Source organism: Triturus cristatus, chromosome 4_1 (assembly GCF_964204655.1).
Source record: "Triturus cristatus chromosome 4_1, aTriCri1.1, whole genome shotgun sequence".
Classification (NCBI taxonomy): Eukaryota; Metazoa; Chordata; class Amphibia; order Caudata; family Salamandridae; genus Triturus; species Triturus cristatus.
Window position 1 is genome coordinate 247739741 of NC_140585.1, and position 27253 is coordinate 247766993.

General features: G+C 48.2%; 1 protein-coding gene across 2 annotated transcripts in view; it reads right to left on the reverse strand.

Moving 5' to 3' along the window:
• Window positions 1-27253, reverse strand: part of CYREN (cell cycle regulator of NHEJ) — a 98377-nt gene that overhangs the window by 9794 nt on the left and 61330 nt on the right. For both annotated transcript variants that reach the window (XM_085651977.1, XM_085651978.1), the window contains exon 3: window positions 4133-4208. In XM_085651977.1, the coding sequence (XP_085508103.1) occupies window positions 4133-4208 (76 nt within the window). The remainder of the gene's footprint in view (window positions 1-4132; window positions 4209-27253) is intronic.

Consider the following 27253-nt stretch of genomic DNA (forward strand, 5'->3'; position numbering starts at 1 on the left):
GGTGTGCAATCTCCAGAGCCTTTGTAAATAAAACACCATATACTTAGTAAAGGGTCATTGGTCAGCCCATGCTCTGTTGGAAGTATTATTCAAATGTTGTCAGCCCACAGGACAGAAATTCAGCGATTGGAGTATCAGTCATCATGAGTGATGACATTTTGTCTTTTTATGCAGGAGTCTGTAAATGGGAGGAGGGAGCACTAAGAGGAAAGAGCCCACCTCACAACACTGTTGATAAGACAGCACAATTCACCCTGGTGTTTTCTTATTTGAGGTTGCCTCTCTCCGACTTTGATGTAGATAGAGTAGTTGTAGCCTTCCTACTAGATCTCCTGGCTCCTATTTTTGTGGTGGACAATTTTGTGATGGTCTTTACATTTTGTGGGCTCTAGAGTAGGAGCTGCATTTTGCACCTACCTTGCACATTTGTCCTGGTTTGGTTTGGATTACTCGTAACAATTGGGTTTCCTCAGAGTGTGATCACCTGCCCTTCCTATTGGACCTGTGGGTTGTGAACTGTTTGGTCCTTGGTACCGCTCAATGTATATTTTATGTTGTGCGCTGTCCCGGTAGATTGTCTTTTTTAAATCTTCTATTTGGTCCAACCATTTACCTAGGCATAGGAGGTTGGTGGTGGGCTGCCCCCTATGCGCCTTGTTGCAGCTGAGTCTTCTAAAGGATGGGATGCTTGTGTTCTTTCGGTGTTGGGGGGCACTCACACCTGGTTGCGACACTGGGCCATTGTACCTACTCTTCTTCCTACGAATGTTTGCTCTGTGTTTTTTCCAACAGTTTCTGCATGTGGGACTGTGGCTTAGGGGAGGGGTGTGGACATACCTAAGCTTGCATTTCTGGATGTATTATTATTCCTGCTCAGGCCGGACAAGGCCCAAGTGTGTTGGCCCTATGTGGGACCCAGCTGCTTCTTTGGCCCACCCTTTTTGTATTCACCCATCCATTTTGGAATTGCCTTGCAGGAAGGGAGGGAGTTCTGAGAATCAGCTGGGTCTTTCTCCTGGAGAAACTGGGTTCTTTGCATAAGCCACATATCAGCTGTGTTGGTTCATATATTTTAAGCATATTTGCTCTCTGTGGTTTTGATGGTCAGTGACCCTGCACCTCTTTTATCTTGTGCCATTATTCCTTGTAAGTGTTTGCTTGGTATGGCATTCCATGCTGGTCCTTTGCTTGGGGGTTTCTAGAGTTCGCTCTGCAGTCATTGTTTACTCCTGCACCTGTGACCTAAGGCATTAAGCGCTCGGAGTGTGCTTTCTCTAGTTGGTATATTTTTTCTTATCTGGCCTTTTTACTCACTCTCTGTTAGAAACAGAGATCTCTAGTTGGCAGAGGTAGGTACCTTTGTCAAAGTAGGGACCCTTCTTCCTAGTCAGGGTAAGGGGGATACACTTCCAAAATAACCCTTGCTCACCCCCTTGGTAGCTTGGCATGAGCAGACAGGCTTATCTCAGATGCAGTGTGTAAAGCATTTGTGAACACATACAGTAATACAGTGAAAACACTACAAATGGACACCACACCAGTTTAGAAAAATAATTAAACTTTATCTAAACCAACAAGACCAAAAACAACAAAAATCCAACATACAATACTATTAAAAATAGTTACTATGCAAAATAACCTTTAAGTTGCAGGAAAAACGTGAAAATACAGTTCCTCTGACACGGTAGCTCTGTCCGGGGCTACCGTGATACTGAATACGACAGAGTCTAACAATTCCAGCCAACCGCGCCGATATGGGTTAGCAAAAGCGTCGACAGACTCAGAGACAGTACCTTTTGTTGTTGCCGCAGACACAATGGTACGAGCTGGTCTGGGGCAACCGTCATGGTTGCAACATGAGATGGAAGCGTTGCAGCGTGCGGTGTCCTCACGGCTCGGTGCTGGCAGCGGCGCGTTGATGGAGTCGGGGAGACCAAGGCTTGCGTTGTAGGGTGAGGCGATGCTCGATGCTCGATGCAGTGCTAGCAGGTCACGATGCAGCGAGGGAGACAGTCGGTGTTCGAGTCAGGCAGCAACGGAGTCGTTGATGTCAGTGTAGCGAAGCGTTGCGGAGTGCAATGCCCACAGGACGCAGTGCAAGCAGCCGCTCGTTGACAGAGACGGTGAGACCAGGGTTGCGTTGCGAAACGAGGCTGTGCCCTCTACGGTGCCTTCAGGTCACAGAATCCTGCGCGGACTCGATGACTGAATCGGTTACCCTTTTCTTCTTTAGGCAACTGAAACCAGAGGTTCCAGAGACGGTGCCCAGAAGTTTGGTGAGGTCTTTGATGTTCCTGAGACCTTGTGAACAGGGGGCACGCTCAATTCAAGCCCTTGGAGATCTTCCTCAAGCAGGGGACATGGGGACACAGCAAACAACAAAGTCCTTTCTCGTTTCCTTGGCAGTAAGTAGTCACTGCAGGCCAACCGCAGACAGCACAGGGGCAGTATTTCTCCTCAGCTTCTCCGGCTCTTCTCCTTGGCAAAGGTTCCTCTTGATTCACAGAAGTGATCTAAATTTCTGGGGTCATCCAAAAGCCAGACATGCAATACACAAACCTAGCAGAGGTACACTGGATGGCTAATCAAGAAAATACCTACTTTCAAAAAGTGGTATTTTCAAACACAGAATGTAAAAATCACCCTTTATTAAAAGATGCATTTTAACATTCCGAGTTCAGGCATACTAAACTTTATTTTCCTACCTTGTTCCCAGGGGTTGTTATGTTCATAAGATGTTATAACAAACTCCACATTCTATCCTATGGGAACAGGTAGCCTTGCAATAGTAAAAAACGAAAATGGCAGTAATTCAATATCAGGACATGCCAAACATATCAGGGTATGTCCTGCCTTTTCAAAGACACTGCATCCTGCCCACAGGGGTACCTTGGGCCTACCTTAGGGGCGACTAACATGTAAGAAAAGGGAAGGATAGGGCCTGGCAAGTGGGTTCACTTGCCAAGTCGACATGGCAGTACTAGACTCTTCAATGGCAGGCCAGAGTTACATTTACAGGCTGCTTATGTAGGTGGCACAATCAGTGCTGCAAGCCTACTAGCAGCATTTGATGTACAGGCCCTGGGCATACACAGTACACTGTACTAGGGACCGACTGGTAAATCAAATCAGCCAATCATGGAAAAACCAATCCATAACAATAATTTACAAAGGGAGCACTTGCACCTGCCCAAAGCATCTAGACCAGCAAAACGGACTCCAACACACAGCAAAACACAGGAGACAAAGGCAAAAAATGTAGGGGAGACCAATGCCAATGGTGCCAGGTCTAACACTCTCCAACTTTTGTACAGAATCTCCAAGGGTGCTGCCTACTGGTCTTAGAGATTTGGGGGTCGTTTTTTCCTGGGTGGGCTTTGCTTGCTCTTGCTTGTGTTGGGGCTTTCTGCTGCCTCATTTCCTTCTGTGCTGAGGGCTCCTCATTCTGCTACTTGTTCGGCATGGAGCTTAAACCTACTCAAGGCAAATTGCTTCAAGTTCTATATTTCTCCTCTATGTTCGGCTTGTTGTCACCACTGGTTCTTGGTGCTCCCTGTATTGGCATTTGGACATTGTTCTGTTTTCTTGTGCATGGCTGCTGTCCTTGCTTCTGAATGTTCCCTTCAGTGGCTAGTGTCTGGCTCGAGCTAATGTATTCATGATGATCGATCCCTTTTTATGTTGGACAGAGTGTCATATTGGCAGTGGCAGCTGGTAGGGAGCAATGGCGGTGGGGGGGGCATGAAAAAAAAGAAAGAAGAGAGAATAAAGCAAACTTGTCTTCCTCGCAGGAAACAGACGGGCTCCCAGGCTCTCTAAGCCAATCACAACGCTGCAATACATCATTGTGATTAGTTCCCCTAAGCCAATCACAACACTGCATTGCAGCGTTGTGTTTGATCTGAGTGCTGTGGTTCAGTGCTCAGACGGGGACAGGGAGCCTGTGCATGTTCCCCACCAGGCTGTGGATTTTTCTTGGAGACTAATGGTGTGCTTTGATTAATGTTATTACATTCTAACCAAAGAACATATCTAGTTTTTTCAGCTGGACAAATATACCAGTATACTGAAATACTTATACTGCACAAGTGTTCTGAATTTCCACCAAGAATGGGGCACACTAGTTACTTACCCTACTTAGAACTTCAAGTGCTGCCTCCACCAGTTCCGCTTCGTTCATACAATACACCACCTGCTTCTTCGGAGACCTGTTTTCAAAAGGTGATAAAATGGCAGGAAACTTGTCAAATTACACAAAGAAATTAAAAATACTCACACAGTAATATATTAACTTGTTTATTTAGAATAGTGTTGCACATTGTATCGCTGTGGTTCATAAGTGATGAAAATGACAGAGTTTAGATCGAATGGTACTCAATTCACCAACCTCAGAGGGTGGAAGGCCGAGGTTGCCTTGCTGCAATTCAACTTATGATCTTCGAATTACATCAGGTGTTTTAGGTGATGTTGAACTTCCTGGGCCAATTCCCAATTAACTCAAAATCACCAAATATTTAAAACACCTGGATACTTCCAACTTTACTCACTTATTAAGAGATGCAATGCAGGAGTAATAAAACCTCAGGATTAACAAAACCTGTAAAAAAAGATCTGTTCCACATGTGAATTTTTTTAATGTCTACTTGCTATGTGGACCAACGTCATTTGTGATGCCTCGAGCCATTCCAAACTTTTTAACCAACAACGTATTGGAATGTGTAACTTATACTTTTGCTTTTAACATTTTACGTATAGTCTGATAAAGAAGAAGATAAAGAATGCATAATTAGTATGGACTAAAATGCAAGCACTGGCTCTTGGTGTCATATAGGGGGCCAGTTGTCATAGTACTGTCACATAAATCAGATTACTGGGGCGTGGCCAAGATGGTGACCGGAGCAGTAGCACCTTAAGGAGCTCCGTGTCCCGCCTGTTTAAGAATCCTTAAATGTCTTCCCAGCCCAGTTGATTTACCTCAGAGTAGTGACTCTGCACCGCAATTCACGGGGGTCCATTGGTGGGTCGGAGACGCCATAGAAAAGTCAGCAGACCCTCTGATTCCAGACTGATTGCTCCATCAGGCCCAGCCTACTGTCGTGGCTGCGGCCTACACTGGAGCCGTGTGCTGGGAGCCGGAGGGAGCTTCCTGCTGTGTCGGAGCCGTTGGCCGAAGCCATGATGGTTGTGGACGCTGCGGCACTGTCGTCTTGTGGAGCAGAGGGACTGCGCCGCCAGGCCCGGCTTACCCTCAAGGCCGCGGGCTACGTTGGAGCTGTGCACGAGGGCCCAGAGGAATCTGCTCACTGCATGGGAGCAGCTAACTAAAGCTGCTGTGCCAGCTGTGGGCATTGTGACAGTGTCACCTAGTGGAAGTGCTGAACCCCCCCCTCTCTCCCGGGTAGGGATGTAAGACCCTCGGGATGTGCGAAGTGACTGGGTGAGTCGGCCCTAAAGTCCACCTGGCGAGACACAGCCCTGCTGAGACTCGCAGACAGGACATTTTGAGCGAGGGCCTGTGTGGGGTGGTGGACTGTGGTTAAACTGCGCCAAAGCGGCCGGGAGGTCGTACGTGAAACAGGAGGGCGAGGTCCCCCAGAACAGTGTGCCATTAAAACTGTGCAGAGAGCAGAAAGAGACAGCTGAAGGTGGGGGGGGAGTGGGGAGTTATTGCCAGACGTAAAAGATCCCGGGACAGTGCGGGATGAGAGGGCTGATGGGCGGTGCATCCCCTCCCCCGCTCCCTAACGAACTGGCGGTAGCGTGAGGCTTGGGGCTGGTGCACTGCTCAGACAGGCTGCTACATACATTAATGATGGGAGACCTACGCACATGAGGGTTGGTAACCATTTAGGGGCCTACGGAGCAAGTAAAGGAGCAGATCACCACCCGGGCCACTGGAAACCTGACTGCATCGCAGCTGAACTCTGGAGACGTGATCACCGGGGGTCACGGAAGCTCACAAAACTGTGAGTACACCAGAAGTATTGGAGTAGAGTACAGGAACACCTGAAGCAGTGTGAGAACTGCCTTAGCAACAGAGTGGTGGCGATGTACGTGCAGTGCCGGGGGCCTAGTTGAACTACCCAAGGGGGCAGAGTAACGCACACCATTTCTAGATCCCATTAAAAGCTGATTGTTGGATAATATCTGTGGACATTGCATTGAGACCCCTTGAGCTACAAGCTGTGCTCATAGAATATTCCTCCTGACTGCTTTGTGCAGCTAAGGACCAGAGTATTACTGCATTCCTTGCACGCTCAAAGACCCAGGCCCACCGGAGTGTGGACTCTAACCCAATGTCACATTGTACCTCATATACCCCGACTAAAGTACCACGCAACGTCGTACTATGGGCAAGGATTGGACACTCAGAGGGGGGCAACAGATAAAAACGGACCAATACATGGCACAAGGTGCAGCGTTCAGGGCGGACAACCTGCGTGAAGGTCCACACGAGACACGGAAGCACCACAGCCGGGACCTTCAGGGGCTCAAATCCTAGCAGCTATAGAAACCTCGAGCACAGCAGTCCAGGCTAAAATACACGCAATGTGGTTGGATATCGGTCTGTTAAGAGTCGACCTCCGTACAGTGGTCGAGAGATCCCTAGTTACAGAACAGAATGTGGGCAAACTGGAACAAGAAGTCGCCACGTTAAAAACCGCTCTCGCTGAGTTAGCCTCGACAACTGCCACACTTGAGCGCAGAGCTGAAGACGCAGATTGGAGGTCAAGGTGAGGTAACCTCAGGTTTGTGGGGTTCCCTGAGGGTGCTGAGGGCAGGGCGCCGCAGCTGTTCTTAGAACAATGGATCAGAGAGGTCCTCCCCACGGCACAACTGTCGGCCTTCTTTGTGGTCAAGAGAGCACATCAGGTGCTCATGCCAAATCCTCCTACAGGCGCGCCTCCCAGGACTCTCATCGCCAAAGTGCTTAACTATAGGGACAGAGACGGTATACTAACAGCAGCCCGCCAAGAGGGAGACCCCAAATATGAGAAAACCATTTCATCCCTATCTTCCAGGATTATACTAGGTTAACTCAACAGCAACGGGCAACCTTCGCTGGAGTATAGCAAAAACTCAGGGCGATGGGCTTACAGTATGAGTTACTCTATCCAGCTAAATTGAATGTGATGCACAATGAGCAACCACATTTCTTTGCCACACCTGAGGCCGCTTGGGACTGGCTGGATGTACGAGGAGAGGCCAGAGTGAACCGCAAAGCGAGGGAAAGATTGAAAGGGCCAGACTTGGAAACATCGAGAAGAAACACTGGAAGAGCAGGACGATCCGGGAAGTCAACGAGGTCGTCTTAATCAATCAATCAATCATGGCATTTGTAAAGCGCACTATATACCAGCGAGGGTCTCAAGGCGCTGGGGGGAGCAGCTACTGTGAGAAGAGCCAGGTCTTGAGGAGTCTTCTGATGGTCAGAAGGTCTTCGGTCTGCCACAGGCGAATGGGGAGGGTGTTCCATGTCTTGGCGGCGAGGTGGGAGAATGATCTGCCACCGGCGGTCACTTTGGATGCGGGGGACGGTGGTGAGGGCGCGGTCTACAGAGTGGAGCTGGCGGGTGGGGGTGTAGAGGCTGAGTCGGCTGTTGAGGTACGTTGGTCCGGTGTTGTGGAGTGCCTTGTGTGCATGGGTGATGAGATTGAAGGTTATCCTCTTGTTGACAGGGAGCCAGTGCAGGTCTCTCAGGTGGGGTGTGATGTGGCTGCAGCGAGGGATGTCGAGGATCTGGCGTGCAGAGGCGTTCTGGATGAGTTGAAGCCGTTTCAGGAGTTTGGCCGGGGCTCCTGCGTAGAGTGCGTTTCCGTAGTTCAGTCTACTGCTGATGAGGGCCTGGGTGACTGTCCTTCTTGTTTCGGTGGGGATCCACTTGAAGATCCTGCGAAGCATGCTGAGGAGACTGAGTTGACCTGCTTCGTCATGGAGAGGGTGGAGTCGAGGATGACCCCTAGGTTGCGTGCGTGGTTGGTGAGTGTTAGGGGGGTTCCTAGTGCAGTCAGCTACCAGGAGTCGTCCCAGGCCGAGGGGGTGATTCCGAGGATGAGGACCTCCGTCTTGTCCGAGTTCAGCTTCTGTCGGCTGTTCCTCATCCAGTCGGCGACAGACTTCATTCCTTCGTGGAGGTTGGTTTTGGCGGTGTGGGGGTCCTTGGTGAGGGAGAGGATCAGCTGGGTGTCGTTGGCGTAGGAGATGATGTTGAGGTCGTGCCGTTGTGCTATGTGGGCGAGTGGTGCTATGTAGACGTTGAACAATGTTGGGCTGAGGGATGAGCCTTAGGGTACGCCGCAGATGATCTCGGTGGCTTCGGAGAGGAAGGGGAGGAGGCGGACGCTCTGTGTTCAACCGGAGAGGAAGGAGGAGGTCCAGTCCAGGGCCTTCTCTTGGATTCCGGTGTCGTAGAGGCGTGTTCGTAGTGTGCGGTGGCAGACCGTGTCGAAGGTGGCTGACAGGTCCAGGAGTATGAGGGCCGCGGTTTCTCCGTTGTCTAGCAGGGACCTGATGTCATCGGTGGCGGCGATGAGGGCAGTTTCGGTGCTGTGGTTGCTGCGGAACCCGGACTGGGACGGGTCCAGGATGCTGTTCTCCTCGAGGAAGCTGGTCAGTTGTTTGACGGCCTTCTCAATGATCTTCGCCGGGAACGGGAGCAGGGAGATGGGTCGGAAGTTCTTGAGGTCCGCCTTGGGTTTCTTGAGAAAGGCGTTGATCTCCACGTGCTTCCAGCTCTCCGGGAAGGTCGCTGTCTCGAAGGAGATGTTGATGGTTTTCCGGAGATGGGGTGCGATGGTGCTGCTGGCTTTGTTGAAAATGTGGTGTGGGCAGGGGTCTTCCGGTGTTCATGATCTTGATGGTGTCGTCGTCGTTGATGTTGGTCCAGGCGATCAGGCGGTTGGTGCGGGTGGTGGTCGTGGGAGCGGGGGTCTCAGTGGTTGCCAGGGTTGTGACGGCATTGAAGCTGTCGTGGATGTCTGCGATCTTGCGATGGAAGAAGGTGGCCAGCGAGTCGCACAGGTCTTGTGAAGGCGGAATGTCGTTGGGGTTGGAGAGTTTCTTCACGATGTTGAAGAGCTCTTTGCTGTTGAGTGCGTTGTTGTCTAGGCGGTCTTTGAAGGAGGTCCTTTTGGCGGATCTGATGAGGTGGTGGTGTCTGCGGGTGGTGTTCTTGTGGCAGTGTAGCTTTCCGGTGTTCGTTCACGGATCCAGTTTTTTTTCCGTTTTCGGCAGGTTCGTTTGGAGGCCTGGAGGTCTTTGGTGAACCAGCTGGCTTTCTTGCTAGTGTGGGTGTTGGAGGGCTTCTTGGGTGGGGCGAGGGTGTTGGCGCAGTCGTTGATCCACTGTTTGAGGTTGCGAGCGGCGGTGTCGGGTCGGTCGGATCTGCGGGTGGGCTCCGGGCGAGGGTGGTGGAAAGCTGGTCTTCGTGACTTTGCTCCAGCAGCGGCGTGGCATCTGTTGGTGCGGTGGTGCGTGGTGGGTTTGCGGAAGGTGAAGTGGATGCAGCAGTGATCGGTCCAGTGGAGCTTGGTGGTGTGGTTGAAGGAGACATGGGAGCTTGCGGAGAAGATGGGGTCAAGCGTGTGGCCGATGGAATGGGTGGGTGTAGTGATAGGTTGTCTGAGTCCAAAGTTGGTGAGGTTGTCGATCAGGGTGGAGGAGTTGGTGTCGTCATCGTTCTCGAGGTGGAAGTTCATGTCCCCGAGGAGGATGTAGTCCGTGGAGGCGAGGGCGTGTGTGCTGACGAGGTCGGTGATGGAGTCGCTGAACTGTGCTCGGGATCCGGGGGGTCTGTAGATGAGGGTTCCTCTGAGGGTGGTGTTGGGATCGGTGTGGATCTGGAAGTGCAGGTGTTCGGCGGTGCTGAGGGTGTCGTCAGTGTTGGTCGAGACTCTGAGCGTGTTCCTGTGGACGATGGTGATTCCTCCTCCTACTCCATTGGTGCGGTCCCTGCGGGTGATCTTATAGCCTTCCGGGATGGCTATGGCGATGTCGGGTGCCAAGTAGGGGTTCAACCAGGTCTCCGTCAGGAAGGCGACGTCTGGGGTGTTGGAGTCCAGTAGGTCCCAGACTTCCACGGCGTGTTTGCGTGCGGAGCGGGGGTTGAGAAGGATGCATCTAAGGTGGTTGGATTCTTTGGTATGTGGGTTGGCGGGCCGGATGCTGGTGAAGCTGGAGTTCCGGTAGGAGAGGGGTTCTTGGGTGCGCTTCAGGACGGCCAGGCAGCAGGTGCGTGATCGTCCGGCATTGAGTGCGTGGAGGGTGCTGGAGTCGTAGCAGAGGCGGGCATCGTTGCGTTTGCAGGGGCCAGGGACGTGGCGCTGGGCGCGGTCCAAGCGCGGACGGGCACAGACGGGCTTGCCTTTGGCGCGCCAGCGGGCGCCATATATGGGGAGGTGGGAGGGAGGAGCAGCTGGGAGGCGGGAGGTAGGGGCAGCGAATGGACAGTCAGGAGGGCGGGGCCGCAGGGAACGCAGCCGCGGGAACGGTGGCAGTGAACGGCACGGAGGGCAAGTGCACAGAATCACGGGGGTCACAGAAGGAAAAAAAATGGGCACAGATCACGGGGGGCACACAAGGGAAAAACGGGCACAGATCGCGGGGGCACAGAAGGGAAAAAAGGGCACAGATTACGGGGGTCACAGAAGGAGAAGACGAGCACAGATCACGGGGGCACAGAAGGGAAAAAAGAACACAGATTACGGGGGTCACAGAAGGAGAAAACGGGCACAGATCACAGGGGCACAGAAGGGAAAAACGGGCACAGATCGCGGGGGGCACAGAAGGGAAAAAAGGGCACAAATTACGGGGGTCATAGTAGGAGAAAACGGGCACAGATCACGGGGGGCACAGAAGGGAAAAAGGGCACAGATTACGGGGGTCACAGAAGGAGAAAACGGGCACAGATCAGGGGGGCATAGAAGGGTAAAACAGGCACAGAAGGAGAAAACGGGCACAGATCACGGGGGCACAGATTACGGGGGTCACAGAAGGAGAAAACGGGCACAGATCACGGGGGCACAGAAGGGAAAAATGGGCACAGATCACGGGGGCACAGAAGGGAAAAAGAGCACAGATCACGGGGGTGACTATGGGAACAGAAGGAAAGAAGGGTACAGGAGAAAATACAGGCACAGGGGGAAGACAGACAACAGCAGTCACAGACAGCAAAAGAGGAAAGGACAGCAAAAGAGAAAACGATACGGGCAGTATAATGAACAATGGAACAGACCTCAACTTTCCTCAGCAGCGGGAGCTGGGGCAAGGACAGGACGCACAGGCGGTGCTGTGCGGAGGGGGAGCGACGTACCTAACAAGGTCAAGGGTTTCACAGAGTAGTGGTCCGCCAGGATGGCTCTCTGGACCTGGAGTCCGAGGATGCTGACGGCGGCAGTCGGAGACCGCCCCGGGTAGATCCACTTGAGCAGCGGGCAGACTGAGAGGCTGCGAGGTTGCTGGTGGAGGTGGTCACTGCTTCCGGCTCTGTTGACAGCACAGGAGATGTGGTGGAAGACGTGCTCCAATCCAATGAACATTGAATTGGCCACAACTCGAACAATATAAGTATAGCCCAGTACGGGACTTATGTATGCATTAAGGGTCAGAAAGTGTGTTGGGCGACTGAGAATGCAGGGCTGATTGAACGAACACGTAGGGCATTAGCATGGATTGATACTGATGACGACTGTGCTGGCCAATTACACCGGACGGACGGGGACGCGCCTATCTATTCACCCTCATCTTAGCTATTCTGTATTAACATCTATATATCATTTATCTTTTTTACAATGTTATATTTCCCCATGTCTTATATTTGCTTCTCAAGCTATTAGGGTAATGTGCGGAGTGACTGCGGAAGAATGTGTGGGATGCTCTGAATAGTGGTCGAATGCGGGGGGATTGATGGTATGTGTGGAGGCCAAGAAATGAGGGGTTTTGCTGGAGTTCCTCAGCGGTGGAGCGATGCACTTAACCCATTCAGGCTGCATTTCTTTCTATATTGGATGAATGGGAGTATTGTGTAGATGTGGGAGCTGGGAGTATTGATCTGCGCTACAGTTGTTAATAACACCCTATTAGCACATATAGGGTATGTGTTCAAAGATTTTCTAGATTGTTTGGGGCTGAGGGAGAAAGGAGGAGGGTTTGGGAGTTAAGGTAATTGGGAATGCACAAATTGTTGGGGCAGTGTCTACCCGTGGGGAGGGGAAAGTTAAAATGCTGTAGAAGAAGAATATTACGTTTTTAACAGTAGTGACAGTGGCGGACCATAAAGAGGAAAAGACAGGGTTGTGGACTGACAGCCATCTACATGAGACAATTTAGGATAATAATGTGGAATGTGAGGGGGCTAAATTTATTAACGAAGACTTATTTGTACCGACAAGGGGCATGAATTGCTATGGTGCAAGAGACCGAAATCCAGAAATTAAAAAAGAAATGGAGAGGGCAACTCTACGCCTCCACCTATTCCACGTATGCAAGGGGAGTATTAGTGTGGATTGCACCCAGAGTTCCCTTTCAGATGCACAATTACACAGCAGACATAGGGGGCAGATACATAATAATTCATGGCACACTAGATGAACGTCTTATTGCATAAGTGGCACTGCCCATTATCTGGGCAAGAGACTGTAACTGCATAATTGACCGTAGCATAGATAGGCAACCCCCAAAACTGCATACTAAGCCCAACATGACAACAGCATTGCAGCAAGTGATGAGTCGCCTGCAATGTGTAGATGTTTGGCGAGAGACACATTTGGAGGTGCAGGGTTACACCTGCTACACCCCGGCACGGGAGGTTCACTGCAGATTAGATAGATTTCTCCTCTCCAGTGAAGCCATATCGTCCACCATACAGACCTGTATTCTTACGCGGTTCCTCTCAGACCATGTCCCTGTCCTGCTTGAATGGGGCCCAATCCGGACTAGACCAAGGATGCCTATATGGTAGCTAAGACCTGATATACTTCGTTACCATGTGGTCTGTATGGAACTTGGGGAAACGTTTGCTAGATTCTTTGACTCAAATTGGTCCACTGCCTGCTCTAGGGGAATAGAAATATGGGACAGACTTGACTGTCTCACCGGGTGGGAATATCGCCAGCTGCTACACAAAGAGGGTGACAAATCTGGGAGACTCTTGGCATGGTTACTAAAGAGGGAATGCCCGCCCCCACTGATTCTTGCATTAGCACATCCGGATGGGAGCATTATAAATACACAGGCAGGTTATACTAATCAGATGTGTGAACATTTGGCTGCAGTATATCTTGAGCCACTGGAAGCTACGGAGCCCACTATTCTTGAATTCCTTAGGAACATACCACTTCCCCGCATCACGGAGGAACAGGAGCAGACTTTAGGAGCTTCAATTCAATTGGAAGGACTCCGCGAGGCAGTGCAGTCAATGGCCCGGTGCCAGGCCCAAGGGCCGGATGGGCTTCCAATAGAATTCTACCACACGTACAGTGACTTACTGCTTCCTAGTTTACTGGAGACCTTGCAAGAAGCGAAGGAAAAGGTAGTCCTCCTGTAGAGGTGGGCCTTACACAGGCCTACCGATGAAGGGGTTCGCCCTCCTTTGCGCATTAGTCCTTGGACCAACAAATAGAGATTGGCACGGAAGCTGTAATATCAAAACAATAGTTTATTAAAACCTCATGAGTGGAACTACATCTATACATAACCCTCAGGCAATGTATGAGGTAGTACAAGGGAGTACAGAAACCATGGGTCTTTTATACCCACTTTGTAGCTGAGTAAGCATGACAGCTCAAAAGGAGGCGGTACAGGCATAAGGACTAACAGAAAATACTTAGTCAACAAAGTGGTAGGGGGCACAAAACTGTTTACATCAGTTAAAATAGCCTGACAGCTACAGACCAGGGCAGGTGCATTGGCAGCTACAGGCCTTTCTGAGCATGCGCAGTGCTCAGGCCCAGTACTGAAGGAGTTAATTATAGATCATAACTCAGGTGAAATAGAGAAGCAGGCAACAGCGAAGACGGAAGAAGCACATGGCGAGCACATGGTTAAATAAAATGGATGCCAAGAACAAAATGGCTTCAGCTCATGCTAACAGTGATCTCTGCCAACTTCCACAGACGACCCTTTTAGCATTAGCTGAAGACATCTATGATTTAGAAGTGACAAAGAAAACATCTTGTACGTCGATTTGCATCATGTCATTAACTTCCTGGTCTAGTACATATTGGGTATTCACATTCTTAATGTTGTGTTTGGTAGGTATACAAGCAGTGATACAGAGGGAACAAAGCATTTGACCACATTGTAAGCACAGGCAGCATGTCAGCAGGGTTGCAAATAATATACATAATATTGTCAACAGGTTCCAGCCCCAGGTAACAAATAGTGTCCATAGCCAACCGGTTAAAGTCCCTGTTCCGGTATCTAGGTGAATCTCAGCAGCGATTTTATGCAGTTTAGAGATCGCATCAAAAACTGAAGGGGCTTGATCAGGGATATGAACACAACAACTGCTCCCGATGATGCAACATGCACCACTTCGATCAGCCGGTACAATGTCCAAGACCATTCAGTTTTGGAGCACCACAATCCTCGCAATTTGCAGTTCTTCTGTGATGTTTCCAAGTGTCATAGCTGTTTGGTTGGTTACAGCCTCTACAGCATGTGTCAAGCGTCTGATTTTCCTGCTGTTCAAGGCAGCACCAACAAAGAACAGTCCCAAATTAAAATCAACATATTGCTGCAATGTAGTGTCAGTCTGATCCCCCTCATCATGATTTGTTGGCCTCTTAAATCTGTTTTTGGAAATGTCATTAAACAGTTTATAGTCCTTGTGATATGATGCAGGTGCCAAAAACACAGGTGGTAATAAAAAGGACACAAAACAAGTACCGGACCAGTCAATGGGTAAATTGTAATATCCCTTATTTCCACATATAAAATATGTATTATGCGATGACGTAAAGCTGCTATTATTTATTCCAGTAATATTTACAACAAAGTATAGTCGCTTTTCCCTAAGGGAATTTTGCCAACACTGTTCACACACAAGTCTGCTCGAGCCCTAGTAACAGCTATAACAAACGGTCCATTACCCTTAGCAGTTCGATTATTTGGAAAAACATAGTGTGTAGAGGAATTTCCTCAGCGATACTCCTCCATCTCCCATACAGTTCCTTTAGCTTGCGGATCTCCTTCCTCATCAGGATAGCACACTTTATTTAGCTGGTAGTTTAGTCTTCCTACACCAAAATCAGTAATATTAGCAACGTGGGTGGCCCAGAGCAGAGCAAACCAAGCTCTACAAGAACCATTGTGTGAAAATGGCACAGGAATGAAAGGTGTTCCTCCCTTTTCCTGATGAGCTGGCATCATTCCACACACCCAGCAGCTGTTAATGTTCGTAGCATTATGTGTGTGGTGCAACATCTGGATGAACGTGTTAAGATAAGACTGTCTATGCTTCTGCTCATGATAAGGGAGAGTAAAGTAGTGGTGCTCAATGGCTGCTGGAGTAGTGGCAGTCAGTGTTCGTCAAGCAGGAGCCACTTCCTCCACAACCCAAGTTATTACTGCCATAATAATCACAATGACAGTAAACCCAGCAATGCACATAGTCTTCTTGTTGCAGATTCTTGCAGCAGTTGATGTCTTTTCAATAGGCATGTTTATCTTGTCATTGAAATAACAAAGCAGATGGAGCTCTAAAGTCCTGGGCAGCCGTTGGTTTCTTCACTGAGAGTTAAGACGGGTGTCACTAAGCAAAAGATCCCCCCCCACCCTTCGGCTCAGTCTTTCACTAACCCAGGACGGTTGCTCAACAAGTCTTTTTCAGCAATGCAGTTTCTCTCCGGGGCTGCAGCGGATATCGAGATGCACCAGGGATTGTGTGGTCCGGGAAGACTTCCTCAGGTTCTTCAGGTGATATGGCTTGGCCTCAATCTGTGTCCAGGATATCTCGATGGTCGGAAGTGCAGCAGGTTCCACCAGGGCAGAAGGCACCTTCTTACAGTGGGTGGAGTGAATCCAATTCTTCCGATTGGTCACTTGGACTGCAGTTCTGGTCGCCAAGAGCACTTGCTCAGGACCTCGCCGCCTTGGTTCCAGGCTATTCGACCTCTGGAAGACTTTGACCATCACTTGGTCGCCGGGCCGGAGATCATGGCCATCACCTCGCGACCTGTCAGGAAGAGCTTCTCGAACCTGTTGATGAATAGCTGTCAGTCAACTGTGACAGGTAGTCACTCATCACGACACAAGGTACATCATGTATGGGGCGTGGCTTAGGAATCCCCCAAATATTCATGGGCCTTCCAAATACCACCTCATACAGTGTAAGGCCAGATCGTGTATGTGGCACCGATCTAATGGACAATAATGCCATGGGTAGTGCATCAGGCCATTTCAGAGATGTGGAAGCCTGGATTTTAGCCAACTTAAGTTTGAGAGTAGAATTGTATCGTTCTTCTAGCCCTGCTGATTGTGGGTGGAAGGCAGCATGAAACTTCTGCTTGATTCCCAATCCTTTCAAGACATACTCAACAACTTGCCCAATGAATTGGGGTCCGTTGTCACTCCACAAAAGTGGGCAAACACCAAATCTAGGGAAGAACTCCTTTAAAAGCACCTTTGCTGTAGTAAGAGCTGTATTATCTTTCGTAGGGTATGCTTCTATCCACTTACTGAAGGCACATACCACTACTAGGACATACTTTAAGTTATTACAGCCTTCAAGCTGGATGTAATCCATTTGCAGAACCTCAAAAGGTGCAGTTGGTGTGGCAAACCCTCCTGTTGGAGTTCGTGTTCCCTTTCTAGGATTATACTGGGGACAAATCAAGCAATACTGCACTATCTTTTTAGCTGTGCCGGCAATTTCTGGATGGTCCCAAACTTGCGTAAGCAACTTCGCTATTGAGGATGCTCCAACATGTGCCGGCCCATGTACCATGTGAATCATAGGATGTAAATAGGCTGTGGGCAATCTCCATTTAGTCATGTCTTTATTTCTCCAACAGCTCTTATCATCCAATGTTCCCTCCTTAGACCATTGCTCTAGTTTATCAGCAGAGCAGATCGCTGCATATCGAGCACTTCCTGCCTGGCATCATGCCAACGTTCAGCCTGTGACTTCACCACGTACATAGATGTGGTGCTTCACTGCATTGCAGTTTCGCGGGCTATGTGATCTGCGAAGGCATTGCCCTGTCCTATTTTGTCTGTCACTTTGTGTGCGCTACACTTAACAATCGCTATCTTCTTCGGATATGTCAAGGCTGCAAGGAGATTATGCACTAATTCTCCATGCACTATTTGCGTCCCATGTGATGTAAGAAAGTCTATTTCCTTCCAGAGTAACCCGAAATCGTGAGCTACTCCAAAGGCATAGCCGCTATCGGTATAGATGTTAACAGGCAAGTCAGTACTAAGTTCACACGCCCTCGTCAATGCTATTACCTCACTGCCTGAGCTGACTTCTGTGGAATGCGAGCTGTCTCAACTACCGTCTGAAGCGTTGTGATTGCATATGCAGCTGAAGTCGTGCCATCCGGTAATTTCAAACAGGACCCATCAACCCATAATTCCCCATCAACATTTGAAAGGGGCGTATCTTTCAGGTCAACACAACCCTTTGTCTGTTCCTCAGTAAGGAATATACAGTCATGAGACTCTTGTGACTGGGATTGAGTAGCTGGGTATGGCAACAGAGTAGCCGGATTAAGAGTTGAACATCTTTTCAAGGTGATTTGAGGGGCCAAAAGTGTCAATTCATATCCTGCCAAGCGAGCACTAGTTAAATGCTGCGTTTTGGTTTGGTTCAAAAGGGCATCAACTGCATGGGGTACTAACACAAGCAATCTATGTGGGAAGGATAGGACTATTACAAATGTTGTAAGGGACTTCTTCCACTACTCCTACTGTAATCAGATCTTGAACAATATGTATTAGTGCCTCTTCACCTTCTCGAGATATTTTATATTGAGGCAGTCGGGGCAATGCAGCGCCTTCCTTCACTTGAAAATGAACTGGTGGGATAACCATTTGTCCCACATCGGTATCTGATGTAGCCCACAAAGTACTAGGTTGTGATGCCAAAGCAATATCTTCTCTAAGGAGACAAGACTTCTCAATCATAGGATAGTTATCATTCAAAATAACATGCACGCCTTCTGGGGAACAACATATCGTAGCACGAAAACGTTTGAGCATATCGAGACCTACAATATTGTCTGGCGTATTAGGGGAAAGCAAAAATGGACATGCGGCAGAGAATTTATCAACATGAAATGCAAGTGGTTGTGACAGTGGGCTAAGGGAAGGTGTCCCATTGAATCCTATTGCTGTGATTGTTAAGCCAGGCAGGGGAGCCCTAGGAACCAATTGTTTAGACAGGGCGCTACGAGTAGCTCCTGTGTCAACCAAAAAACGATCAGTAGAACCCAAAACGTGTGCGTTAACATAGGGACCCTTCTGATCTACCGGGACTTCAACTGATTCCTTACCCCATCCTAGGCATTCCTATGCATGAGCAGAATCCTTCAAATCAGCGGTCGAATAATCAGACATTTGATATTGATTTCGTCTGTTAAAAGTATTAGAAGAATTCGGAGTATGTTCAACTGCCTCAAACCTAGTGCGATTATCCATACCTCCCCTATTTCCTATATTCCCCGGGCGGCTTCTCATTTGTCCTCTACCACGCTGATACTGCTGACTACGTAAAAGTGGACAGTCAACAGCCCAATGTCCAATCTCCTTACAATAAGCACACTGATCAGAAGACAAAGTAGCTCATGGAAAAGGGGGCGCACTAGGGCGATACATTGCACGTCCGCCTCTACCACTACCTCTATAAGATGGACCATAAACCTGAGCTAACATAACCTTTGTTTTTAAATCCTTAGCCTTTTTATCCTCGTTGCCCTTAGCTTCCAATTCCTGACGTTCATAATACTGAGCCATAGTCAAAAGAGAGACTGGGGAAGACTTAGTCCATGAACTCTCGCTGGGCTTTAGGCGACTAGCTATTCCTGGCAATATGTTTGCAACAAATTTGTCGACGAACAGATGCCTGTCTGTGTCGTCTGTCAATGACTGGCCACTAAAGTCATGGAATGTCTCCTCAAAACGTGTACAGAAATGAGAAACCGACTCATCTGCCTTTTGCTTACAGGATGCTAGCATAGTCCAATCTATCTTTTTAGGAGGTATGAGAGTTTTCAATTTAGTTATTATAGCCTTTGGGAGGTCTAATATGTCTTGTTGCGGTTTCTGTCCAGGTTCCCTTTCTGCATCCTTCCTCTCTATTTCCCTCCAAACATCTCCGAAAGCAGCATGATCATCTACTTTACGAATAGATCTCCACATACCAGGAGGTAAGATCAGCCCAAAAAACATGTCAATATCAGGCAAAGTCATAGTGCAAGAACTTATAGCCCCTTCAACTTCTTCATAAAAAGCAGGCGGATTCTTCCACGGGTCAGGCAAAGCAGCTTTAAGAACCATGACATCCGCTCTACTCCAAGGAGTACAGACCCAATTGTAAACAAAATATCCCTTCACATCAGTTGAATCTTTATTGTCATCTGTTCCCGCACCCCTAGGAGGGCCATACCAAGGCGCAGCTTCACGCATTGGTTTCCCATGAACTATAAAATCCTTATCTGTCCCTGGATCTTCAACCTGTGGCACAGGGGTCTGAACTGTTTGTTCAGCTGTAGCAGCTGCCTTTTTCTCCTCTCGCAAACGGAATGCATCACTTCGTAGTTTAACCACACGTCTAATTAAGTCAGCCACCTGGGAAGAAAGAAAAAGACCGTCACTCAATCGTTTATGATCAGTTTTTATATCAACAGGATCTAATTCCTTGGAATGTTTCACGAACCTTTCAATTACTTCTCCAGTAAACGACTCTACAAAATATAACCGCTCTGACTCCGGCCATTGCTGAACATTTGCTATAAGGTCTGGAGCAGAAGTGTCACCACGAGCTGCTTTTCGAGCAGCAGATCTTAGAGTGGCCGCACGGTCAGCGGTCAGAAAGAAGCGAGTCTGATCTGAGAAAGATTTGTCATCAGAATCAACCTCGGGGGAAGAGGGAAAAGTATATGGAGGCGGAGAGCGATCGAATAGAATTGAATCATCCTGAGGTTTATTAAGTAGAGGATAAAGGGGGCGCCGGACAGGGTATTGGCCATTTACCTGTAAACGACGCTCCCTATCCTCTCTCTCTTTTATTTCCTTCATTTCTTTATTTTTCATCTCCAGCGCTTTCGCATTGATATTTTTTTAATGTTCTTTTTCTGCTAAAGCTTGCTCTTTCCTCACTCTTTCACGCGCTTCTTTCTCCCACATTTGTACAGTCAAACATATCTTGTCTACTTTTGCACTTAAACACACATTGTTCCACATACTGAATTTTTCTAAGATCAAATGACCCATTTATTGTCCATCGCAAATCAGGATCCTTGCTGGTGTATTTATTCCATAGTGCATTATACATTATGGAAGAATTACCGTTTTTAATGTACATATACCTATTTGGTGTCCCCTCAGTGGGAGCCGGCTGATTCTGTTCTAGATCCATATTGGTACCTCCAAGAAAGCAACACATCCTACGAAGTGTGCTTGAATCAGGCATGCCAAAAATATTATAGCATATATAATATTATAACAAAGTAGTACTTCACAGAATTTGTACCGTTCAAGAATTCAAAAATTAGAGAAAAATCTCATTACCTGCCTACATAAATTGCAATTTATATATACCTAAACTAATCGAAGATTTTGGCCAAACAAACAAGAAGTGTTGCATTAAACGACCTTACCAAACAAAAGTCTCCAGCCTCCAACTGCCAAGCTCTGAATCGACCTAATGATCTCTGCAAGACGAACGCCAAAGGAATCTCAGTCACCTGGAGGGTCAAATCGGGAAAATCGGAAAAGCACTTCGGCCTGCTAAGACACGGGTCCCCTCATGCAGTGTACATCCTTAGCAAGATTCCAAACCTCCGTTAAGACCACTTCATCGGGCATCCGAGTCACCGATGAGCCCCATGTTGGGCGCCAATCTGTAGAGGTGGGCCTTACCAAGGCCTACCGGTGCAGGGGCTTGCCCTTCTTTGCGCACTAGTCCTTTGACCAACAAATAGAGATTGGCACGGAAGCTGTAATATCAAAACAATCGTTTATTAAAACCTCATGAGTGGGACTACATCTATACAGAACCCTCAGGCAATGTATGAGGTAGTACAAGGGAGTACAGAAACCATGGGTCTTTTATGCCCACTTTGTAGCTGAGTAAGCATGACAGCTCAAAAGGAGGCGGTACAGGCATACACAAGAATAGTTATTCACATATAAGGACTAGCAGAAAATACTTAGTCATCAAAGTGGGAGGGGAGACAAAACTGCTTACATCAGTTAAAATAGCCTGACAGTTACAGACTAGGGCAGGTGCATTGGCAGCTACAGGCCTTTCTGAGCATGCTCAGGCCAGTACTGAAGGAGTTCATTATAGATCATGACTCAGGTGAAATAGAGAAGCAGGCAACAGCAAAGATGGAAGAAGCACATGGTTAACTAAAATGGATGCCAGGAACAAAATGGCTTCAGCTCATGCTAACAGTGATCTCTGCCAACTTCCACACTCCCACATTCCATGAGAGAAGCCCATATAGTTATGCTTCCGAAGCCAGGTAGGGACGTGCACGACCCAGGATCGTATAGGCCCGGTCCATGTTGGGAGTGGATGTTAAAATACTGGCTAAGGTACTAGCTAGTTGCCTCAGCCATATGCAGACTCATCTGGTACATGAAGACCAGTGTGGATTTATACTGGAAAGGGGAACCCACATGAACATACGCCGACTCTCAGACGCGATACATTCACTGACGGGCAGACCAGATAGGGCAGCGGTGGTCGCGCTACACATAGAAAAGGCGTTCGACACTTTGCGGTGGACTTATTTATGAGAGGTCCTAAGAAGAATGGGACTTGGTGACAAGTTCATTGCCTGGGTACAATTACTATAGGGGCCGCGAGCACACGTGTGCACAGGGGACCGGGTATTGGACTGCATTACTATTGAGAGGGGCACTCATCAAAGCTGCCCTCTCTCACCGTTGCTTTTTGCCCTGCTGGTGGAACCATTGGCGATCTGGCTGAGGAGGGATATAGATGTGTGGGGAATAACGGTTGAGGGCCGCACGCACGTGGTATCATTGTACGCGGACGACACGTTACTCTATATCCGGCAGCCAAAGGAAGCAGTACCGGCACTATTGGGTGTGTTGCGCTCCTTTAGGCAATCGTAGTGTCTTCCTATAAATCATCATAAGTCTGTTATCTTCCCACTAGCCACTCTAGCACAAGTGGCTATCCAAGATCTCCCTCCTACGGAGTTCGGCTGGGAAATTAATCACTTTAGATATTTGGGTATACAAAAGGCACATGGATCGGAGGCTCAATATGTTCTGAATATGGGGACGGTAATTGGGAATCTGACGGAGTCGATCCGGTTCTCGAACAAGCTCCCTCTCTCCATTATGGGGCGAGTGGCATTGGCTAGAATGGTCATGTCACCTAGGTGCTTGTATGCATTACAGAACACTCTCTTCCCTGTCCCGGATGCTACGTTTGTCACACTGAACAAGTTGCTGGTCTCGCTGGTATGGGCTGGCGGTCGCGGCAGGGTGAAATTAGATATACTTAAATTGGATGCTGATCTGGGTGGGCTGGGCCTCCCAGACCTTAGATTATACTATTTTGCTGGGCTGCTTCAGTACGTTGCACAGTGGTGCATGGAGGGGCACAACATGGAGAAAGCGCTACTGGCAAGTCGTAATAATGGTTCTGACTTGCCCAAATACTTGATGATGGGCACTCGGGTCCCCAACTTGTGCCCAATACACAATCCGGCTGGAAGCGACAGTCTAGGAAAAGGCAGTCACTCGGGTAATCTATATGGCGCCCTCACTCCCCTTACAATGGCTGCAGGGGTTCAGTTAAATTCAGGCGGTTATGGATATCTCTAAATGGTACGAAAGGGGGTGATTGTCAGTCTGGGATCTATTTGCTGAGGGGACCTTTTTAACATACAAGGAAGCTATGGAATGGTATTCATTACCAGAAGGGCACTTCCTACACTACACTAAGATAGCCCATACGGTCAGAGAAATGTGGTCCTCTTTTGCTGAAGAGCCGGAGTACCACACGCTAGCTCTCCTGCTAAACACGGGCTTCACTAGAGGCCTAATTTCCCGTATATATAAGGACCTTAAAGAGGACCGTGTTATTGAGACGTCACAGATAAAGGACAGATGGGCGTCAGGGGAATGGCAAAGGGCATTTGCACAAGTTCAAGAGGTGGCAAGCAATGCTCGGTTCAAACGTACCCAGTTCCACTACCTACATTGCACGTATCTGACCCCTTGGAGACTAGCGCGCTTTAACCCAGTGCACCCCTCCCACTGCCTCTGGTGCAGCACGGACCCTGCCACATTTCTTCACATGACTCGGACATGCATCAGGTTACAAATGTTTTGGCAGCAAGTTGTCCAGATATTACGGACCACCACAGCAATCCGGATAGAGAAGTCGGTTAAATATTGCCTACTGGGGTGCTCCCTACACCAAAAAAGGGAACACGCACCAGACACAAACTTGCACTTCTAGGATTAATATTGGCCAAACGGCACATAGCCATACTCTGGACCCAAGCACTCACTTCAAAAATTGCTAAATGGATTTCAGATATAAGGGAATGGGGAGTAGCGGAAGAAAGTCGCCTAAAAATTGTACGCACAGATGAGCACGCAGAGCGTGATTTAGAGTACTGGGGACACATGTTGGAAGGGTTGAGGATACCGGACTCAAAGCGGGACCCGGACTCGGGTGCTACCCAGGAGGAACAACCGAACGCATCTTTGCCACACACGGAGACATAGGATAGCCCAGATTCCCAAGCGCAGAAGATATATATATCTAAGTAGTAGAGCCCCCTCCCACACTGCTCACACAGTCTCTTAAAGGATGGGTGGTCGACCAGCCCCGTACTAGGAATAACTAACAAGAAGGAATCCTCAATCCTGGGAGTGGAGTTAGTCACCGGTTGCTGTTGTGCAATTGTTATATTGTTATTGTTTAATTTTTTATTCATACTGTAGGATCCGTACCCTTGTGAATGACTGTAAAGTTAAATATAGAGTGGGTTTAAGATCCTGAAGTAACTTACGCACTGAAATGTAATTTGTGTTATTAGCACTTGTGAAACCAATGTAAAGAAAAACAAAAAAGTGGAATGCAATGATACTTGTGTTGAAAAATGCAGTATTATAATAAAAATAAGCTACATTATAAATCAGATAACGGAACCTTTGTTACTAATAGTGTTCAGGAAGAAAATGTATTGTCACGTGACCCATAGGGACATTGTGGTTTTTCACTAACTTAGCATGAGCACGTTGCAGATTGCCTGCTGTTTCGAGCACGTTACTACGCATCTTTATTTTTTAAATACTTTCAATGACCGCTTTCACATGAGTACTCCTAGCTGGGTTTGTTCTCTGCATGTTCCTGGGATTTTGACTGAACATTATGTGCAAGGTCGAACAACAATGCCCCTTGTTATTTTGCTCCTGCCAAACCATAGCCCTTAGACAAAACATACCTATGCAGCTGTTGTTTGGACAGCGTACTTGGGTTTTGAGTGGGTACACAAATTGGTGACACACCTATGATGTAGATCTGCCATCTGTAGGCTAAGGTATGGGGTCTGCTGACAAAGCCCAGAGATCTTCTATTATATAATACTTCTTCTTAGCAAGGGAAGGGAGGTTAGGCTCTATAGTCCTTTCTCCATTGTCTTTTTATGAGGACATCTCCCTTCATGATGTATGGACTAGCTGCTATGCTGACTGTATTTGTACTATGCATTTTTCTGCTTGTTGTGGCACGTATACTGCATGTTTGGGAAAAAAACTGTTTTGTGTCTCTGTCAGATCTTATTGTGGACAAGTAGAAGAGAGTGGGCGAAAGGGTGTGTCTTGTTTCCGCGATTCCCGAGAGATCTGGGAGTGTTGTGTTCCGGGGTGTCTAATCATTTGTTTCTCTGTGAGTGAGTAGGAGAGCAAGTGAGACACTATAGCTAGTCGATCCTAGGCTCGTGGACACTAAGGTGGTAGGAAGACCCAGTCCCTATACACCGAGGTCCCATAATCCTGCACATACTTCTGTGTTTGTGAAGAATCCCTGCAACATGGCGCCACCAACGCTTGGTCTGGTACTTATTCACAGGACCCCTGAGTAGCGCTTGTGTATGTCCACAATCCCCTCACACTGGTTTTCGGAGACGTCTGTGGTGTGAGGGCTTAGCCTCCTATATTTGTTTTTTATAGGTTTTTCAAGCTGGAGACTTAATAAAAGGGGTTTCTTTCTCTATTAACCCAGTTTTGTGCTACCATTCTGTTGATTTTCATTCTGCATTTATTAAGGCAGTCGCTATTACAGCATCTAACTGTGCGGCGGTTACTGCATTCTTGACTCAACGTGGAGTTCCCAATGCGGGGGCTATTATTATCTTTGTTGTAGACGCAGATGCGGCTTACCGTTTTTTTTTTTTTCTTGGGTTACATTTCCAGCAGTGGATGGGAATGATACTTTGTTTAATGAATATAGGCAGCCGCGGTTCCGCAGAATTATCGCCCTTTTGCTTTACTTCAAGTTCCGTTGACAGCCTGGGAGCGTACCATCTGGTTTAATGGCGCCCTTCCTCACTCTGTTTCAGTGGTCCGTTTAGGCCCCTTTTGTCGATGGGGCAACTTGGCCGGTTTTTGGCTGGTTTTCACCACATCTGTATTATCTTAATGTTACACTCACAGAGCTACGTCAGTTACATACAACCATGATTCATATACACAGGAGTGTCATTCAATTTATGGCACGTAATATTCAAGTGGCTCCGGCTGGAGCCGCTCCACAGCCACCTGGGCATGGCGGGGTTCTTGTTATTAGTCCCTTTATGATTAATTCTGTGATGGGTAAAAGTCCTCAGAATAGGGATGATTTTCCATATTGGCTGGCTGAACAATTTGAGCAACTCGAGGCTGTTTTTCCGCATACTACTCCTATTTAGAAACACAGGATCCTGACAATGAGTTTACCTAGTGGAATTGTTCCCACTTTAGCTGATTGCACCACCTGGGGTACGGTATTTGCTGCGGTGTATACACTATGCTTCGGCACCCCCTCCATGAGCGTTCTACTGAGCGTTCTGAAGAAGGTTCAAGATTAACACGGGGCTGGTCCAGACCTGTGATTGGGGATGAGATTAGTGGGCATGTTCCCTATTGTTTCCGATATGATTCTGGCCAATGTCAAAGGTGAAGCAGTTAGCTAACAGGTGCATCAACACCTCTCGGCGGTGGCGGACTCTGACCGGCAGGGGCAGTAGCCGATTATTATTGCGGATGTGTATATATCATTGGGTTGCAAAAGTTTGGGAGTAAGGCCTTATACACAGGTACAAAATAAGCCTCCTCCTGATAAGGAGAGTCGTCCAGCCTTTCCTAAAAAGACTTGGAATAAAAATCAGCAGCAGCAACAGCAGAAGCCTGGTTCTCGTGCTGATTCGGCACCACCGGACGCTTCGGACCATAGATAGGATTTGCGCAACCGCTCAGAAATTAAGACACCTGAAATGTTCTAGGTTCCTGACCCTTGTTCTCCTCGTTCCTTTCAGGAATCATCAGATCAACAGTTCGGTGGAGGAGAACGTCAGGATTGCAGACAAGGCGAGTCCACGCAGCCACAACATGACCCGCAGCGCCAGTTTGATGTAAAAACCAAACATGGGGGACCACCTCAATATCGTGCCCCATTTCAGAAGAAAAAAGTTGCCGCTTTGTCTGCAAAGTATGCCTGGACAGGAACACTCCTCGACAGCGCAGAGGAAGTTACCATAGTGCAGGAGGCACTCCACCAGAGTCTGGAGGCGAAAGCAACGGACAAGTTCATTACAGTGGAAATAGCTGACACACAAGTTGCACCCGCTGATGGGCTTTATGAGATAGGCCTCCAAATTGAAGGTGATATTATACGCACAATTGAGGCGGTCTTTTGGGGACAACTTTCCAATAATCTTTTGTTGGCAGAGCTTGATTGGCCTCCCCCATTTGTTCTGGCTTCTTCTAAAGGGAAGGATGTTATTCTCCAGAGTTTTTCGCATTGTGTCTCAGAGGAGGCTAAACAAGCATATG